The 20,109-nt window shown below is 58.4% G+C and overlaps 1 protein-coding gene across 2 annotated transcripts in view; it reads right to left on the bottom strand.

Annotated features, from left to right (window-relative positions):
• Tafa5 (TAFA chemokine like family member 5) overlaps window positions 1–20,109 on the bottom strand; it is a 165,395-nt gene that overhangs the window by 11,242 nt on the left and 134,044 nt on the right. For both annotated transcript variants that reach the window (XM_069999813.1, XM_069999814.1), the window contains exon 3: window positions 7,035–7,162. In XM_069999813.1, the coding sequence (XP_069855914.1) occupies window positions 7,035–7,162 (128 nt within the window). The remainder of the gene's footprint in view (window positions 1–7,034; window positions 7,163–20,109) is intronic.

Raw genomic sequence — 20,109 nt, forward strand, 5'->3', positions numbered from 1 at the left:
GGATGGTAGCCTCTAAGTGGCCACTACTACCCTCCAGTGTGTGCCCACAGGAAGCTCTGCCTCAGTTTAGCAGGCAACACCCCCTCCTCCCCCCAGCACTGGGCCCTGGCACTGGAGCCAGGGATGCAGGCAGACCTCTGTCTACAGGGGCTCATCTGAGTCCCATGTGGGACTCAAAATCTCCAGCCGCCACCTCCTTGTCCTCTGAAGGCAGAACTGTTACCCACCCTGCTTGGTGGATGGCTCACTGGGTCACATGGCCAGGCTCCCCGGGGCCACTGTCCTGGGCTGGCTTGTGGCATAGCACAGGGCCGCCTTAGGCAGACCTCACAGTGCACCTCCCTCTGGCTCTGATGGGTCTCTAGAGCCTCCGTTTCCTTGCCGATCTTCCCCAGGCCCCGCCCCTCTGGGCCAGCCTTCCTGGAGGCCACTGCCCCAGGGGCATGCCAGGTACCCAGCCAGGGGCTGGGAGAGAAACATCCTCTTTCCATTCCTCAGGCTTAACATAGGCGAAACGTGTCCTCTGTCCTTGGCAGATAGCTCCTGGGGGCCTGTGTACCTGGGGAGCCAGGGGCCAGCTCGGGACAATGGAGCCAGACTCAGACATCACAGCGGGAGCAGTGTGGAGGGTCTCACGGCTGGTGCAGGTGCTCAGGGGCAAGGGGCAGTACTCCCCACCCACCCCTGTGCAGCATGCCTGTTTGTAGCCCAGTGCTGTGGGGAGGAGAAGCAGGGGAACCTGGGATGTGGGGGAGGGGCCTCTGGTCAGAAGCCCCTCCCCTCACTCGGTCCAGAATAGGTTATCTCTTATTAGTTTTCGGAATGAGACTTGGAGCTGCAGCTGGGACTCAGGCTGTAATAAAGGCTTCTACTGCCCAGAGCCTTCATTTGAGAACAGAGATGAGGGCTGGCGGCAAGACTCACAGCTGGCTCTGGGTGCATCTAATGGACTCTACACTCCATGGGAGCAGAACTGTGCCTCCCAGCCTCCTGGGGGCAGCAGCTGGGCAGGCCCACGGGGCGCCTGGAATACACTGGCTGTCGAGGGAGGGGGAGGGCGGTCCTGGGGCCTCCCCGGGGGAGGCCTGTTCTCCCTACACCCCCCCCAATGGGGCATTCCAGGGGCCATGGAATTCCAGGTCAGGAGATGTCCTCGGGCACGGGAGCACTGAGCCAGGGACACCTGGGCTTGAAGCGCCCGAGGCTGAATACCTGAGCCGGAGCACCTGGCTGCGCAGTCCCAGCCCGGGGAACTCCCTGGAAGCAGCTGAGCTGGCGTCCACATTGCTGTGTGTGACCTATTTTTTCCCCTGATACTTTAGATCTTGTTCCATCCTGGTGGCCTGCAATCTCCTGCAGATGGCTCTGGCTGGAGCTGAGTTCAGCCACTTCCTGGGCTGTGGTGGAGGCTCCCACGGAAAGCCCAAGTCCGAGTTCTCAGCATGATTGCAAAGACACACCTTCCATCCTTTCTCCTTTGTTTTCCTCTCACTGGGGATAATTTTTTCTGGATTTACCTTCTAATTACCTATCTATTTTTTTCTCTTCTATTTCCCATTTCTTTAAACAAACAACAACAACTGCCCCCTGGCTTTCTGACGAATTTCTTCAATTTCACATTTCAAATACCTGCTGGATTTTAAATGAATTCTGCTGTTATCTGCACACACTCGCAGCGGTATCTGACGTGCACACACGCCATGCACACATGATTTCCGGAAGAGCAACCTTGTCCTCTGTGAGCTTCGTTCGGTAGCTCCTCCATCCAGCAGCCTCCCCTCCCCTTTTCAGGCTACATCCACATAACAGCAGAATTGCTTCATGCCAGGGACATCTGTCTGTCCGTATGTCAGGACTTGGGGACAGCTAGAGGAGACCCTAGATCCTGGATGCCTGGGCCAAGCTGGAATGACCTGGTTGGCAGGGCAAACTGGCAGGTGCGGGCTTCTCCTCTCTGTTCTAGTGGGTCCTGGAGGTGGGAGGGAGGGGGGCTCTCCAGCATGGCAGGCGTAGGGTAACAGGTCCCAGAGCAGTGTCCTGGGACCTAAGTTCCATTCAGGTGACAATCACTCCTGGCAACTGGCCGGGCATGTCAGGGAGGCCAGCTGAGGCCCCTCCGCTGGGAGGAACAGAGGCCCGCGACTCCGCAGGTCTCTTCATCCCCTGCCTGCCTCCTGGATGCACTTCCCCATCTCACCGGGAGCTGTGGCAGCGATTTGTTGGTGTGTTTGTGTTGCTTCCTCCTGTACTATGTCTATTATTTAGGTTGCCTCTGAATTCTGGTTCCTTTTGTTTTGTGCTTCTCCTCAAAGGGGGATCCGTGGCACCGTGAGCCTGGGGGAGAGGGGGAGGGGGCTTCACCAAGGCCCCTGGAGCGAGGCTCAAAATGTCCACGGGCTTTGACGTGGGTGACCCGGTGCCTCCTGAGGCTCACATCCACACACAAGCTCAGAACCCCCATCCTGGAAAGAGTCCTTCCAGACGTGGCAGGCGTGTGGAGACGGAAATGCTCAGGGTTACAGTGGGCTCCAAATCCAGCAGCTGGGGCAAGAGGAAGAAGAGGAAGGCCTGACATCCAGGGCACAGGTGGAGATGGAGTCGGAGGGGCGATGTGCCCACACGCCAGAGACACGAGGAGCCACTGCGGCTGGGACAGGAGGTGGACCCCTGCCCTCCCCTGGAGCCTCCAAAGGCAGACAGCACTGACCCGATGTCGGACTTCAGCCCCCGGCACCATGAGGACACCCTCGCTGTGAGACCGTGTTGGGCAGCGGCAGCCACAGGGCTCCCAAGGAAGAGGATTCAGAGGGCAGCCAGCCTCTCCCAGCCGCGCCTGCTGACCGCAGCGGGGGTCCCTCCCAAGGTGCCTGTTCACTTCATCTGCTTTCTAGAAGTTCCGTCCAGGCTGTGTTGGTGCTGTGTGGTCCCGAGCTGTGCAAGTTGAGCTCCTGGAGCCCTGCGTGGGGTCCTGAGCACGCAGGGGTTCACACGGGAGAATGAGAGCACGGACCAGACTCACATTGGGAAGCCACCTCCTGCGTCCCAAGCAGGGCCCACACTCCCGCTGTCCAGGGCCAGCTTTCCTCAGAGTCTCGGGCACCCACTCCCACTCTGCCCGTCCGTCTGGCTGGGGTCTGCTCTCTGGCTGCCAGTTGCTCGCGTCCCCCTCACCTTGCTGGGGCTTCCAGAAGGCAGATGAGGGCACCTTGGCGGTTCGATCCTTCGTACCAGGCTCACAGCAAGTGCCCACTGTCTCCTCAAGGGCAGCTCTGACACATGGCTCTCCTGTGCGGCCAGGTGTGTCCTGGCCTTCCGCACGCGCCTCTTTGAGCATGTGGGGTCCCCGGCTGCCTGGACTGAGGGCTGAGGGCTGGGCTCAGAGGTGCTCAGTGGCTCCTCATCAGTGGGAGACTCGACCATCTCTCTGTGCGTGGATCTGCTATGGTACGGCCCTTGGACCACAGGACTGGAGGATGCGGAGGCCCCATGGCCCAGCTCTCTCTGCTTTCCTGGGACCAACCCTGCTCATCTCCGAGCTCAGGTCTCCAAGTTCGCGTCCCCGAGCTCGGGGGAAGCTGCGGTCCCGGCTCCAGGTGCTGGACCACGTAGCAAGCCAACAGGCTAGCCTCTCTGCAGCAGTGCCGTCCTGTCCTGTGATCACTGTTCAGTACCTCAGATCCCAGGGCGCCCCCCGGCAGGTGGGGACGCAGACTGCCCGGCCCAAGTCTGCAGCCAGTTCGAGGCACAATGGGAGGAGAGGCAGCAAGTCAGACCACTCTTGGCTGGGCTTCCAGGTGTGCATCAGACCTGGCCATCCTTCCAAGCACCAGGTCTAATGGGGGCCCTGGGGTGGCCCAACACAGCACACTGCATGCTGGGAGTAAGTTGGACCATTTATCAGAACAGCTGGTGTCTGGCAGGCCTGCGATCTGCTCCCAGGGAAAACGTTTGCAGTGTCAGGAGCTTCCACAGAGCTCTGGCTCCAACTCTCTACAGGCTCCAGGAATCTTCCACTTGCCCCCCGCCCCATGACTATGCATCCCAGCAGACGGGATTAAAATGTGGTGCTTAATAGTTAATTGAAAAATGGATTCCAATCCAGCTGATGTATTCTGACTTAGGAGATGGTATGGCTCATAGATGAACATCTTACAATCCATAAACATTACAGAAATGTGCAAACACTGATTAGAATATTTCTGAAAGACACTCAGAATGCATGGAGTACACAGACCCAGCTGGTGAGCATCTGCACAGAGATCTCTTCTGGGACAGCTGTGGGGCTGGAGTTCCTACCTGGAAGTTCCTGCCTGGCCCTCCCTGTCCTGTGTGCTCTGATCCAGGGCTGATGGCAGCCAGGGGGAGCCGAGGGGCTGAGGGAGAGATGGAGACCGACCGCCTCCAGGAAGCAGGGTTCACACTCGGGTGTGTACCAGGACCTGCTGCTGGACCTATCATGTCCACCGGGACCAAACTGACCTGTGCAGACAGCTGGATACAGTGCCACAGCAGCCCAGGAGAGAGTCCCACTGTTTTCCTAAAGGTCCCCATGGACTCCTCACGTTCCATGGGACACACAGTGACACATATATCCACACGCTAGTGTGCGTACATGCCTGTGTATGAATGTGCACATAAGTGTATGTGTGCACCCATGTAATGCAAATGTGTATCTGTGTGCAGATGCATGTATGTGCGTGCATGTGCATGTGTGTGTGTTTCATTAAATGGCGCTCACCCTGTGACCTGGGAAGCACTCTAGTAATTTTATTCCGTGTCTTCTCCTTTCTTCTCAATGCTGATCATGAGCCACTAAATTAATTTTGCGACCCACTAATGGGGTGCTGACCCGCTCTGTGCAAAGACCTGATCTTGGAAATACAAACATCAGCATGAGCCTGGGGTCAGGGTTTGGTTAATCAATTAATCCATTTATCACACATAGTTATGCAGGCCCTGAGAGAGGCAGGGATGCCCGGAGCCTCTCCTTCAACAGCCTCTACTGTGAGGGCGCGCGGAGGTGTGCGGGCACTGGGGGGCATGGCTGTACCCCAGCAGGGGGCAGGGGGCCTAACCTCGGGATGGAGCACTGGAAAAGAACCCTCAGATACCAAGTGATTGCCGGGCTCTTAAGTCTGTTGGTAAGAACACCATCATCTCCAAAGGCCAATTTACGGCAACAGGTGAAACTCCGGGACACTAATTCACTTCAAAGTGATGCAATCAAGTTCCAACGTGATGGTGGCCGGCTCAAGAGATCAACAGACGGTTTTAGACAGCTGCAAACAGGCCACCTTGGGCTGGGGATTCCAGTGGAGGCTGAGACCCTGCCATTCCTCCCCGAGGCCTCCAGAGACCCTCTAGGGGAGCACTGTGCACATGAGGATGGAGTGCAGAGCCCTGCCTGAGGTCCAGCAACGCCCCCTACCCACCCATCTAGACTTGATCAGCCCTGAGGATGTGGAGCCGGCTGGTGGGGTCTCTTTGTGGCCTGGCATGCTGGGGGAGGGTGCTTCTCAGGGTGGGTCCCGTGCATGGGGGGGGGCTTGCCTGATGACCTTATTTATACTCCAAAACCAGGGCCCACAGATCTCGTAACAGTGAGCCTGTGCTGAGAGACGAAGACTGACCCACACGTGGAGGTATGGCTGGCGAGGTCTCTCTGGGGCTAAAGCAGGGACGAGAAACCAGTCAGACGTGGTGGTGCACAAACCAAATGCACAAAGTACCTCTGCAGTGCGTGGTGTGAGGCAGGCGTGAGTGCTCTGCAGTGCGTGGTGTGAGTGCTCTGCAGTGTGGTGTGAGGCAGGGGTGAGTGCACTGCAGTGTGTGGTGTGAGTGCTCTGCAGTACATGGTGTGAGGCAGGTGTGAGTGCTCTGCAGTACATGGTGTGAGGCAGGTGTGAGTGCTCTGCAGTACATGGTGTGAGGCAGGTGTGAGTGCTCTGCAGTATGTGGTGTGAGGCAGGTGTGAGTGCTCTGCAGTACATGGTGTGAGGCAGGCATGAGTGGTCTGCAGTACATGGTGTGAGACAGGTGTGAGTGCTCTGCAGTACATGGTGTGAGGCAGGCGTGAGTGCTCTGCAGTACATGGTGTGAGGCAGGTGTGAGTGCTCTGCAGTACATGGTGTGAGGCAGGTGTGAGTGCTCTGCAGTACATGGTGTGAGGCAGGTGTGAGTGCTCTGCAGTACATGGTGTGAGGCAGGTGTGAGTGCTCTGCAGTACATGGTGTGAGTGCTCTGCAGTATCTGGTGTGAGCCTGGTGTGAGGGCTCTGCAGTGTCTGGTGTGAGCCTAGTGTGAGTGCTCTGCAGTGTCTGGTGTGAGCCTGGTGTGAGTGCTCTGCAGTGTCTGGTGTGAGCCTGGTGTGAGTGCTCTGCAGTGTGTGTGTGAGGCAGGTGTGAGTGCTGCCTGCATCTCCCTGCTGATTCCAGAAGCCTCCCTGTCGGGTTGAATCAAGGCCGTCCCACATAGCTCTGGTCTGCCTTGGGGAGTGGCTGCCCCACGGTGTCCCAATCCTCTCTTGCACAGCAGGGCTGTGTCCAGCCTGGGCCACCTTCTGTCCACGGCCAGCCCTGACACAGCCTTGCTAACAGCTCAACTTGGCACTCCAGTGGGCTCGGCAGAAACCAAGGCGGGTGTACAGAGCTGGTTCTGAGGCAGGGAGGGGGCGGCCGGCACGCCGGGGCTGTTCTCAGGATCGTGTCAGGACGCAGAGGAGTTTGGCAAGGGTAATGATGATAGCCATTCCCGGCCACTGAAGGGACACTTGCCTGCATTGGCCAGGGCATGAGTCTAGAAATGTCTTTCAGAAAAGGAATCTCCAAGAATGGCCCAAAAAAGCAACCAGAGCGCCAATGCTCACTCAGTCCCGTGCATCTCTGAAGACAGGCTTTCGGGAACGTAGCTCCAGGTGACGCAGGAAGACAAGGTTGGCGGCAAAGGGCCGCAGACCTGCCACAGCTGCCTGGGGGCGGGCTCCGAGGACGCAGCTCACCCTCCCCAGCCACCCCAGGAAGGAAGGGGCCACTCACCGTGGTGGTCTTTATCCGCCCACCGGGCAGTGTGCACGTCCAGCCGGACCGGTTGATGAGCAGGTCGCAGCCCTCCCCCTCCAAGCAGGGGAGCATGTCACACCACTGCTTCGTCTTGATGATCCGCGCTGCGGGGAGAGGAGAGAGGGTGGTCAGCGGGCTGCTCACCTGGACTCCCGGATGCTGTGGAGAACAGTGCTCTCCGGCTAGGGGCTCGCTCTGAGAGGCAGGCGTCACTGACCAGCCATGGTAACCAAGATGCAGGGGGCACGTCCGCAGGCCAGTGGCCACAGCCCTGCCCCAAGGGGTGGCGGCTTGCTCTCTGACCTGTCAGGAAAGGGCACAAGGAGGGGTTTGTAGGTACCCACATGGCCGCACACAGGTTGGGACGAAGCCAACCGCTCAGCGCTGGTTTGGCGCAGTAGGAAATGGCACACTCTACCGCCAGCATGCCTCATCCACACTGCAGACCCCGGCAGACCCAGGAGCGGGGCCTCCCGAGCAGGCTGACTCCTGAGGCTAGAGATGGACCTGTGACTCCAGCTTGCAAGACTGGAGGGTCTCTTCTGTCCTGTCCACGAGTGCCAGACCTATCGAGGTCCATGCCACTTCCCGCAGAGGCACAGGGGCACGGGAGCCCACACTCTGCTCCCCCCTCACACACTCGGCTCTGAGAGCAAGGAAGACGAGGACAAAGCACACAGCCATGCTGTCCCTGGGGAGAGCCTGGAACCTGACGCAACCCCAGGAACACAGCATTGGGGATCAGAAAGAGGAGACGTGAGCTCCGGGCTCCAACATCACAGGTCAGGGAAAAGGGAAGAGCGTGGCTCACGCAGCACCACCGCAGCCTGGCGGCACCACGTGACAACATGTGCAAGCCCAGGATGCACTCACACGTACACACCTCACACTCGTGTGCGCTGGACACTTGCTCTCCATGTGCACACTCACAGCATACCTCAATAGGTTCACATGTGCAGACGTGGTACACTATGCGTGTACAAATGCACTTGTGTGTGTACAACACACGGTTCCACACATTGTGCATGTGTAACACACACTGGTGAGCGGTGCACTGCATGGTGACACGCGTGTATTACACAGGCAGGCCCTGCTGTGGGCATGTCTGGCACACACAGGCACAGGGAAGCACTTGCCCCGCCTTGTCCCACCCCTGCCCGAGCGTTCCCGGGGGACCAGCCCTCAGGGGACGCGAGGCCAGCTCAGGGCACACACAGTCCTTTGTCTCTTTGAGGGAGCACGGCTCACCCTGTCCCCCACCCTGGAAAATGATGGGAGCAACAGTGCCAGGCCACCACGTCCACAGCCCCAGGACAAAGGGGCCTTTCATACCCACACCGCACAACTCCATCTTGCCTGGGTACGGACTGCAGGCCCCGCCTCTGGGCTTGATGTGGAAACAGCCCTTGGGGGAGAAGGGCAGTGCCAAGGACTAGTGGAGGAGGGGGAGGGGGAGGAGGAGGGGGAGGAGGAGGGGGAGGAGGAGGGGGAGGAGCAGGAGGGAGGGCAGTGCCAAGGACTAGTGGAGGAGGGGGAGGGGGAGGAGGAGGGGGAGGGGGAGGGGGAGGAGGAGGGGGAGGGGGAGGAGCAGGGGGAGGAGCAGGGGGAGGAGCAGGAGGGAGGGCAGTGCCAAGGACTAGTGGAGGAGGGGGAGGAGCAGGAGGAGGAGGGAGGGCAGTGCCAGGGACCGGCATGCCTCTGCAGGGCATGCATGGCAGCCCCGGGAGGAAGGGAGCTGCACCCACCACAGCACGGGGCAGACTGGACAAGACCCGGCAGCCGAGGGCCACGGCCAGGGTCGATGCCGGCACAGCTCCATCGCCACCCCACACGCTCGCCCACAGTGGCATCGGGCGCCGCACACAGGTGTGCTCCCATCACACCTGCATCACACACACAGCTCACACCCACACCACACATGCACCCACACGCACAACTGCACACACACTACCGTCACACCATACAGCCCACGGGAATGCACACACACATGACACACATGTCCACAGGACACACTGACGTCCCACACTCCACACACATGAACACACCCATGTACACACACATGCATGAACACATGGCACGTCCACACACACCTCCACAGGGTCCACTCTTGAGCCCTTGATTCTGGCCTTGCACGGCAGTGTCACAGGCCGGCAGTGGTCACCGTGTCCATGGCTTTCTGTGGAGCGGCCTCCTGTGTTCACCGTCCCGGACCTCCCCAGGTGCCACGATTCATCCACCACCTGGGAAGGGCGGTCACTGCAGCCAGTGAAGACACAGCCTCCCGGGGAAGGAGAGGCGGAGACTGCGTGGCCTGTCTTCCCAGGAAACGGTACATGCAGGGCTCAAATTCTCACCTTAGAGATGTTTGGGCTCCGAGGCAATTTGTGAAAAGGCTGATCTGCCATAAATGTCTCGGCAACCCTGAATGGTGTAGGAGACAGACCAGGATGGCCACGGAGCGAGGAAGTGGGGCGGATGGGCAGCTCGGATGAAGGACGCCCAATGGAGGGGAAGAGACACTTTCCACTGGAGCAGCGCTGTGGTGCCCCCACCACCGGCTGATGCACCCCGGAGGGGACAAACAGCAAGTCAACTCTGGGCCTTCACCTGCTGCCGACTAAAAGCTCGGTGGACATTCCCCCTGCCCGAGCTGCCACAGCTTTAGTGTATGCCATTAAGTTTCCCACTAGCTTTGCAGTAGGCAGCAGCTCTGCCCTGTGGGTGGCAAGGGCAGAACTGTGCCTGAGAGCTCCACCTACCCACTGGAGCCGCACATGCCCGAGGCGAAGAATGTGGGGCGAAAGGCTGGGCACCGCCGACGGCACACGGGACCTGTGCCCTGGGCCGCCCACCCCATGCCAGACGCCGCTCGGCTCTGCGTGTGGACCTGTTGGTCTGTCCCAGACAAAAGACAACAGGGGCCACCTGCCCGGGGAGCTGGCGTTCCATCCACTCCACCATGTACTTTTGACCTAGCCTAAGGCCCACACCAAGCCACAGGGCCGAGACTTCTGTGCAAGACGAGCGTGTCAATGAGAGAAGGGACTCGGCAACTCCCGTCAGCCTGCAAACCTCAAGGCCAGGGCGATTGTGCACAAGCAGAAACATCTTCTGGAGTAGTGCCCAAGACGAATGGATAGTTGCCAAACCCTCAGCCCATCCCTGGTCAGCGGTCAGCCTGGCCCCTCTCCAGCAGCGCTGGCCTCCTCCGGAAGACCCCCTGCCCCCAACCCAAGCAGCAAGACTGTCTTTACAGTTGTCTTCGTCTCATCGCTCTGGCGAGAAGGCAGCCGCAGGACCGGGACCCCACATCTGATGAGCTCTGAAGGTGGGGTGCGGCAGCCGGGTCACCCCAGACAGAGCCACGCGCACGTGCCCCAGCAGGAGCCGGCCACGCGGTGCCCTCCCACTGCTGCTGCCCCGCCCACTGAAGGCGCACAGGCCCGAGTACGGGTGGCGAAGGGAGAGCCCTTGCTGGAGGCAGCAGGCCAGCCCAGGCACTTCCCCAGGTTCCCCCACTGCAGGAAGGAGCCGCGTCCTCCAGCTCCACGAGCCCAGTGCTCGCACACGCACCCACACCACAGGTCCCTGAGAGAAAGGCTCTGTGGCTCACACAGGAGAGCCTGCCAAGGACACAGACGGGCCACACACTGCACCCTCTGGCCAGCCTGCGCTGGGGATGAAAGTCAACATCTGCAAAGGGTGGGGGGAGAATCTCAAATCTCAGGACTTCAGGCTGTCTTGCTGTACCTGCAGGACTGCACGTTTTAATGACTGAGGCGAAGTGTTTCTTGCCATCAACTGTGTCCTGAGAACCATTCCCCATCTCAGAGAAGTTCTCATTCAGCATGCGGCAGGAAATGGTCCAAAGGGGACATTTTACTTCTGAAACGCGGTCCCCTCGGCAGCGTGCAGGGCAACGGCGTGTGTGCCCAGGGGTGCCCCTGCATTCCCATCCATCTGACCCCACACGATTCGGGCAGGAAGGGCGGCTGCCCGCCGTTCCCTGCAGGGCAGCGGGAGCCGGGCTGGGGAGGTGGAAGCCAGGGCAGCCCTCCCACTCCCTGCCTGCAGCAGTTCATTCGTGGTAAGTGCGGCAGTAAATATGCACTGAAGATTCTTTCTGTTCCTAGTCCCAGCAGTAATTGGATTATATTCCCACTTAGAGCAGCTCCTGTCAGGCTGGGAGGCAGAGCTGTCTGCACGTGAAGGAGGTGGCTCGGAGGAATGATCAGGAACCCGCTATTAAGCAGGCCTTCTGGGATGGCCCCGGGTTAAATAGAAGGTGTGATTACAACAAACAAAGCTGCAGGATTATTCGTAGGATTTCATGCAGCACGCCCCTCTGGGTGTGGGAAAGGCATCACTAAATCCGACCAAAGGAATGGGTCCCGGCAGGTAGACACTCTGTCCCAGCCCTGCTCCCAGCGCGGTACCTCCAGAAACATCTGCCTTGGAAAATGAATGCTGTAAATTTCAGTTTTATTGGTGTTGCAGTGTTGTGTGTGCTTAATCTGTAGATGGGTTTCAGTTCATTCCTTCGTAACAGCTGGCGGGAGGGGCAGGGGGGCTGGACTCTGGCAAGTGCTCACATCCCTGCCACACTGCGGTAAAACCTGGCCGGTCCAGCGGCGGGCACGGGAGGGGTGCCCCCCCCCCGCCTCCCTCAGCTTCCAGGCTTTCTCCAGTACTTAGGTGTGAGCGGTGCTCTGGGCAGCTGCCTGCCGCCAGGCTCAGCGGAGCCCCCAGCGAGAGCTGGGCTTGCTGGGGCAGCCTGGGCCGCCACAGGACGGGGCCAGAGACGCTTCCACAGGAGAGAGGTCATGGTACCGCCACACACAGCCTGCAGGAGCAGAGCTGGACTGCAGCCTGGGATAGAGAAGGGCTCAGGAGGGGACCCGAAGCCTAGAGAGCCGGGACAGCAGTCAAGTCGGCCAGCCTCTCCTGGTCACACCACTGGCTCCAGCCTATACGCTCAGGACTCTGGACAAGAGCACTCAGAACCCACGATGGAGCATCGCGTAGAATTTAAGCCCCAGTACTAACATAAAACAACAAGAAAACGAACAAAACTCCAAACATAATAATAAAAAAAAGAAAGCCAGCCATAGCCAGTCCGGCATCTCCCCTGCTGGGCTTGGGAGACTCTTGCGTGCCCTGCAGTCACTTTCGTCCTCTGAGATACAGAAGACCCTGTCACCTGTGCAGTCATCAGAGGCTGGGCGCAGGTAAGCAAAGCACAGATCTTGATTGGGCATTGATTTTCCTCCGGCTCACAGCTGGGCCTGGTCCGCTGCCTTTCTCTCCTCTTCTGGGAGAAGCTGGTGGAGAGGCTGGCTGGGGAGGACACCATGCTGAGCTCAGAGGCTGCTCCCTTCCGTGGCCTTTTCCCAAGGCGCCAGAGCCCAGGAATCAGGCTGTGGAGTCCCCCCGGCTGCCTGCCCTGTCCAGAAGTCCAGGCCTGGGAGCATCTCCCCTGTAGGAGCCATCCAACCCCACAGCTCCCTGCTAATGCCCTCCTATTATCAGACTCATCACTGTCATCAACATCTACTCCATCAGTACCACCGCCACCACTATCAGGATCACCACAACCACCACTATCATCTCCATCACCAATATCGCCATCACCACAAACATCTCCAACACCACCACCTCCATTATCACTGCCAGCATCAATCACCCCAACACCACCACTGTTACACTAACACTCCACCCCTGTCAACATCACCACAACACCTCCAACACCACCATCTCTATCACCACCATCATCACTAGTCACCACCATCTCCAATACCACCCTCTCCATTATGACCACCATTATCTCCAACCAGTATCCCTCTTACCATCGACCCACGATCATCACCACCACCACCATTATCACCACCACCATCACACCTGCCATCCTCACGGCCAGCACCTATGTGGTTCACACATGCTGAGGTGGCCCCCTTTGTCCTCACCGTGGTTCTAGGCAGCGGTTCTTCTACTAGCCTCACTTCCGCATGAGCAGAAGTGTTCAGAACGAGCCGAGCCCTGACTGGGCAGATCTGACACTCAGACGCTCCCCGGTGTGCCAGCCTCTGTGTGCCCACAGCATGGCCGCCTGGCACTTCATCTTCTCATGAATTGGACACCTGCGAGCTAGAGGCCTCCTACAGGACTCGGCTCCACCAAGCAGGGCCGAGCTGAGGGTCAGCCAGCTCTCCCATGCACTGCCTCCCTCTGGCTAGCCAACACCGAAGAACTGAAGCATTGCCTTTTGTTGTCTGTGAGTGACTCTTGACTGCACGTGGTGTGCCTGTCCACACACCGAAGTGTGTGTCCGCAAATGGTAGTGTACGTGTGCACCCGTGTGGTTGTGTGTGTACATCTGTGCATGCATGTATCTGCCAATCTCTGTGTGTGTATCTGTGTGTTGTGGGAGGCTCTATTCTAGGAACAGGCTACGCCCGCTCCCTTGGCGGGGATGGGAGGCGTGGAAAGCCCTCCCTGAGTTCTCGGCACCGGAAGCGGCAGCTTGGGAACACTCCGTGCTGCCCGCCCACGGCTCCCCGCCACTCCAACCCAAGAATCCAGAAGACCAGGATGAGGGCTTGCTCCCAACAGAGCATCCTTCCGGGTGATCTTGGTCTGGGCTGCCCAGACAGGGTGGGAAGGATGGTGGGAAATGGGGAGACTGCGTGCCCACCTCACCGCCCCACCCAAGAAGAAGGTGGGAGGCTGGGAGGCGGGCCTCACGTGCGCAGCCCCGCCAGCCCCGCCCACACCGCAGTCCTTGGCACCCCTGCACCTCGGTGGCTGGGAATCTCCACAGACAACGCCTGCTGCGGGGCAGTGAAAGGCAGGAGCCTGGGAAGACGCAGGGCACACACCAGCCTCACGCTCGGCCACGGCCCAAGGTTTTCCTTCTTTCTTTTTAAAGTCATGCCAGGCCAAAACTGGCGGTCCAGGAGTCTCCTTCCAACTGACACTAAAGCATGCACAGAAGCCTGGCGGGAGGGATGCTCAGTGGGGGCATGTGGTCTGGACACACGGCACTCATGGCACGGGTCCCAGGGAGGCAGCAGCCACCGCCGTGGCTTCGGGAGGCTACGCGAACTCGAGGACAGAGAAGAGAGACCAGCAAAGGGAGCATCTCTCTGGTCCTCGGCACTCCATGCTGAATCTTTTAATGACGCTAGGGAAGAAAAATCTGCAAGAACCAGATTACGTCTTAAAATTAGACAACATTTTCTTTCTACAACTTCTAGACAGCATAATTTAGTGAGAACAGTCTTGATAATTATTTTTTGTCTTTAAATAGTTCCAGTAGAATGTATTAATTTTCACGATGGCTCTCTGATTAGAGTGATTCATTAGCTGCCTAGAACTGTCCCCACTGGCCCTCAAGAATGGAAGTCTCGCTTTGTGATTAGAGCACCGTGCCACACCATCGAAACACTCCACATTCGGGTAATCAAATTAGATTGAGAGAGGAGTAAAAAAAAAAACACACACAAAAACCCCCAAACAGCCCACAGTTGTCAGGAGCTACCTGTTTCATTATTTCATTAGGATCAAAGCATGTAAGTGGAAGGAAAAAATCCACTCCATCATTTTCCTAGGGCAAACTCCTATGACATGACAGGAGCTGTTTAAGAAGGCAGGCAGGTATTAAGATCCATGTGCAATGTCTGTTCTCAGGCATACAGGGCTCCTTGCTGGAGAAGCAGGCGCCCGGAGCAAGAGGCATCGGGGAAAGGCTCATCTTTACAGCAAGGGCAGCCACAGGTCATTCCTCGTGGGCATGGGGAGTTCCTTCAGTGGGAGAGGTCACCTGGGGCCAGCTGGGGTGCATACAGGGTTATTGATGATTGTAGTGGGTTGGTCTCTGGAAAGGGAAGAAGCCACAATTCCAAGTGAGATCCTATCTGCTGTTACCTCTGGGGAAACAATGGGGACTGCCAATAAACACTGAGATACAGGACCAGCTTCCCTGGTCCTCGAAATATTATAACACCATCCTCTGTCCATCCATCCATCCACTCATGCATCCATCCATCCTTTCTTCCATCATCCATCCATCCATCCATCCATCCATCCATCCATCCATCCATCCATCCATCCACCTACCCACCCATCCATCAATCCATCCATCCAACCACCCATCCATCCATCTACCCACCCATCCATCCATCCTTCCATCCACCTACTCACCCACCTATCCATCCATCCATCCATCCATCCATCCATCCATCCATCCACTTACCAATCCATCCATCAATGCAACCATCTACCCATTGCTCATTGACTCCCCTCCCCCCCACTTCTACGTGACCAGATTCACCCATCTGGTCATCTCTCCATTTATCATTCCATCCTTCCATCATCTACTCATCATTCATCTGTCCATTGACCTAACCTCCATTTTTTCTTCTTACCTACCAGGCGTTCATGCATCTCCCATCAAACCATCTTTCTTCCCCACCATCCCAAACATTCCAACACTGAGTACTACAGGTTGCGACTGAATGTGTGCGGCCCCCAGATTCTTATGCTGGATTCTAACCTACGAGGTGATGGTACTGAGGTGGGACCCTTGGGAGGGGACCAGGCAAGGACTGTGTGGCTCTCACAGGGAGGTTATGTCCCTAGGAAGGGGGAACAAAGGATCATGTGTGGAGCAGAGTGATGTGGCCTGTGTCAGGGCAGACCGTCCTCCTCAGAACTTGTGTGGGCTCTCAGACCAAGCGGCGAGCTTGTCTTGCTTGAGAGCAGCCCGGGGCCTGGAACTCTGTTACAGCGGCCTGAGCAACCTGAGGCACCCCGAGGCGCTGGGTGATATTTCCTCCTCTGATCACCGTGGTGGCCTCAGTCTCTGTCCTGCCTTCATCCCCTGTCAGGGTCCAGTCCCTCCCCTGCCCTCTGGAGCGAGCTGTGCAGAGAGAAGACAGAAGCGGGGCGGCACTTGTGGCTCCTGCGGGTCCTCTCGGCCTCTGTAGGCACAGCACATGGAGAGCCATGATGAGACGTGCCTGACTTCAGGCCCGCATGCCTCTCTGGAGCCAAGAAAGAAGGTCTGGCCAAGGTAAGTGACACAGGCCAGGACACTGAGGCTGTGGGCTCTGAGGCTTGGTGTCAGTAACCGCAAGGCACAGCCGTCAGCGGCCCAGGCACTGGCTCCGCTCCAGCGTCCCCAGACAGCCCGTCACAGGCTTCTCTGTGACCCCCTCCTGGCTGAGCTCTGCCACTCCACATCCCTCCCCACCTCAGGGGGCCAAGGTCCCTACGCCCTCAGGGACCCTCCCTCCCTGCAGAGGATGAGGAGGGGCTGGGAGGAGGCGGCAGAGTCTCAGGGCAGGCCCTGCACCGAGCGTACAAGGGTCCTGCTCCCTTCCCGAGGACACAAGCCTCCTCTTGCTCACAAGGCCTCGGCCGCCAGGTCAGCAGGCTCCCGGCTCTGGGAACTGACAGGGCTGATGAGCAGGTGGAGTCTGCAATTACTTCCAAGGCATTATGTGATGTGAGATTTGACCACTATATTGTAGCCTGGCTGGGGGGGGGGGGTGGTGCCCTTTGGCCTAGGGGTGCATTGTTCCTGGAGCTTCAGGGACAGCTCAGGATGGCATCTCCAGCATGATTACCAGGCTCTGCCCCAACTCTGGTTCTTGGGTCTACAGTTACTTTAGCAAATTGAGCCCCCAAGGTCTGGGCTGGGAATGGAGCTGTGAACAGCACCGGCAGACAGCCACACGGGGATGAGGAAGGCAGCCACGGCACTGGGTCCCGTGTGACTGAGCCTGCCTGGTGCTCCTGGCCACGCCCCTCCTGACCTCCTGGGGCTGTGCCCAGCCTGCACACGCATTGCTTGTGAACATCTGAATGATGTCCCAGCACAAGCAGCCGTGCCCAGCACCCATGCCAGGTCCTGAGTTCCTGGTCACCGTGTCTCGGGTCAAATGTTTACCCAGAATGCCCAGTACAGTCTGAAGCTGGAGGTGCCCCAACTATTGCTGAGAAACTTAATTAAAACAATGCACAAATGCACATGGCTCCTCCTATGAAAGCTAGCCGAATATTGAATATCATGTGAAGATGCAGTACAAGTGAACTTGTAAAACAAAGCACACTGCAGGACTCCCGGGCTGGCGGACACCAGAGAGGTGCGGTGGGAAAGTTGGGGACGTAGCATTCATTCCATCTCTCCCTCAGGCCCAAGGACACAGCAATGTGACACTGAAGACTATAGCCGTGGGCCTCGCTTTGGGAATGAACAGAAACCAGAATACTGAGCACAGTTCCTACCCAGCGCAGAGGAATCCCTCCTTCCCAGGCCAGGGTGCCTCTCCGTGAAGGGAAAACCTGGTGTCCCGCCAGTGGCTTTCTGCTTCCACACCCTCAGGGCCCAAGGGTGTCACTCACTGGGATGAGAGATGTCAGGTGTCCTCACTGAATGGCCTGGAGCGGGCACAGGGAGGCAGGTGCAAGGCTGGCTGGGGGCCCCAGACAGAAGCCCTGTGGAGGAGGTGTGGAGCAGGCCAGGCGGGGGGGGGGGGGAGGGGGGGAGGAACAGGTGGCATCCAGGCTGCCGGCGCGATGGCAAGGTCAGGCTGGGACATGTAGGGACGGGGCCTCCCCTAGGGGATGAGCCTCCCTGGGGGATGGGCCTCCATGCTGCTGGACCCAGATCTGTTCTGCCTTAGGCTCTGTGTGAGCCACAGAGACACAGAGCTGCATAGGAGGCCACGAGTCCTAACCCACGGTGGGTAGGGCTATGCTCTCTACAGGCCTGGCAGAACCCTGTCCTGAGAGTCCGCTCTGGTGGCTATCAGTGGACGGGTCCACTCCTGGGCCACTGGCAATCCCTGTTGCTCTTCTTGGCAGTGACATCACTCGGTCAGTCGGTGTTGCAGGCATCCTGCCTGTCTGTGTTCAGGATCTACTCGTCTTGCCAGGATACCAGCCACGCCGGAGGGGTGTGGCTTCGCCTTGATCATGCTGGCAAAGCCCGGTTCCAAACGAAGGCACATTCCCAGGTCCTGGGGTCTGGGCTCCGACAGGCTTTTCACTGAACTCTGCCCATCAGAGTCGTCCTTGCTGGGGCAGGAGTAGCACACAGGCTCCTCATGACTAGTGAAAGGCCCTCAGCCACCGCCGAGAGGGAGGGCAGCGTGCTGAGAGCCTAGATGCTTTCCCGGATGCCTGGCCCCGAAGTAAGGGCGCCGCTGTGTGAGCAAGAGTTTAGACGGCGCAGGATCTAGCCTGTGTGCAGAGGAGAGGCTGCTGCATGGTAGGTTAAGTGTTTCCACACCGGTGTGAGGACCGAATCTTAGAGCTCAGTTCATGGGAAGCTTCGTATCACCGGCTTTTGAATGGTCCAAGGGACAGGGCCTCTCTTCTTGCCCCCTGTGCATTTCCTCCTGTCTTGGGCTCCTTGATGTTTGAGCGCCTCCAAATTGGGAGAAAACTCAGCCCAGCTAACTGGATGTGGCGTTCTGAGAGAGGGCTGTGGTCAGCAGCGGTCGCTCTTGCTGTCACGTTCTATTCAGGGCCACCAGGCTCAAGGCTTCAGTCCTGGGGGCAGGGCCCAGGCCACGGTGTTTGTCAGGGTGGGCAGATGCTCCGAGCAGCCCAGGGCTCCAGAGAATGAAGTGGCACTCAGGAATTCAACGCATCCGGGGTCTCTGCAAAGCCCGGGGTGGGTCAGCCTTCCAGGAAGCTGTGGCCAGCACTGGTTCGGGTCCTGGGCTGCTGCTCCCTGCACCTGGACACGTCCCTCAGCTTTCCACAAACCAAGGCTGATGCTCGGGGCCTGAGGGTGCCCCTGAAGCCTGTGAGGGTCCGCCGAGCTGTGAGCCTGCAGCTGCTGCGGCACCCACCAGGTTCATGGTGACCTCTTGTTCTCAGCCATCCTCCTGTCTTCCACAGACCCCAGCAGCCTCGTCTCCAAACTCCTACACTGCCAGTTGGAGTCCCAGGGGGCACTTGAGTGTCCGGCTTCCTGGGAACAGCAAGCCAACCCTGTCCCTGCTGGCGGGAGATGGAACTGTCCTGGGCAGCTGCAGCCACATGCCCGGTGCCAGAGTCCAGCACATCTTCATGCAGACTTATCGTCCCCATGTGTCAGTCGGCAGCCCTTCAGTGCTCAGAGTGGCTTCTGCTGAGAGCCTCCCAGGGGGCCTCCTCTGAGAGGGCAGCGTCCCCTTGACCCCTGGTGGCTCAGCTCAAGAGGACCGCGGCCTGCGTATGACAACTCCTCCCATGGACACCACGTCAGGGCAGCGGCTCTGAGGAGTTGTGGGAACACCTTCATTTGCAGAAAGACTCTCAGCTTAGGCAGCCCCATGACCCCTGCAGGTCAGGGCGGGGAAGGAGAGCAGACAGACCTGAGCTCAGGCGTGCGTCTCGGAGCGGTGAGCGGTGGTGGCCGGCTTTCCGCCCACACACATAGTGGCAGCTGGGGCAGAGGGCGGGCGTGCAAGGCTGGGGCGGGGGACAGGTCCAGACCAGGCCCTGACGGTTTTGAGACTGCACCTGCTCCCGTCTCCCCACAAAGTTCTCTTCCACTTGGCTGCTGCATCCCTGGGGGTGCTGGGGCCTGCTGGGCTGACAGTAGCCTTTGTTCTTTGTGCTTCTGTGGGAGCTTCGACAAAGCTGTTGAAGTTGTTTTAAGAAGTAGGGGAGGAGAACAGGGGAGGGCGGCAGAGGGGGTGTGTTTGATCAGGGTACATTGTCTGTGTGTAGAGAAATATCACAATGAATGCCCTTTGTACCACCATACATGCTAATAAAAGTGTAAAAAAAAAGCCCACGGTGCAGCACCTAATTGCATTGATATGGATTAGACTGATACCAATGCCTGAACAAAAGCTCAGTTTGCAAACTATGCAATTCAGCCAATAAAGCCAATGTGCCCTGCGGGGGAGGGAAAATTTCCTCAGCACTCCTGAAAGGACACAAACTGGTCTAGAACCACGCAGCCCCCGGCCTGGCCAGTAAGCCAGGGAGAGTTCTCAGAACCACACAGACCCCGGCCTGGCCAGTGAGCCAGGGAGAGTCCTGGGGAGAA

The sequence above is a fragment of the Dipodomys merriami genome, unplaced genomic scaffold (assembly GCF_024711535.1).
Source record: "Dipodomys merriami isolate MVZ:Mamm:240054 unplaced genomic scaffold, mDipMer1.0.p SCAF_55, whole genome shotgun sequence".
NCBI classification, from domain to species: Eukaryota; Metazoa; Chordata; class Mammalia; order Rodentia; family Heteromyidae; genus Dipodomys; species Dipodomys merriami.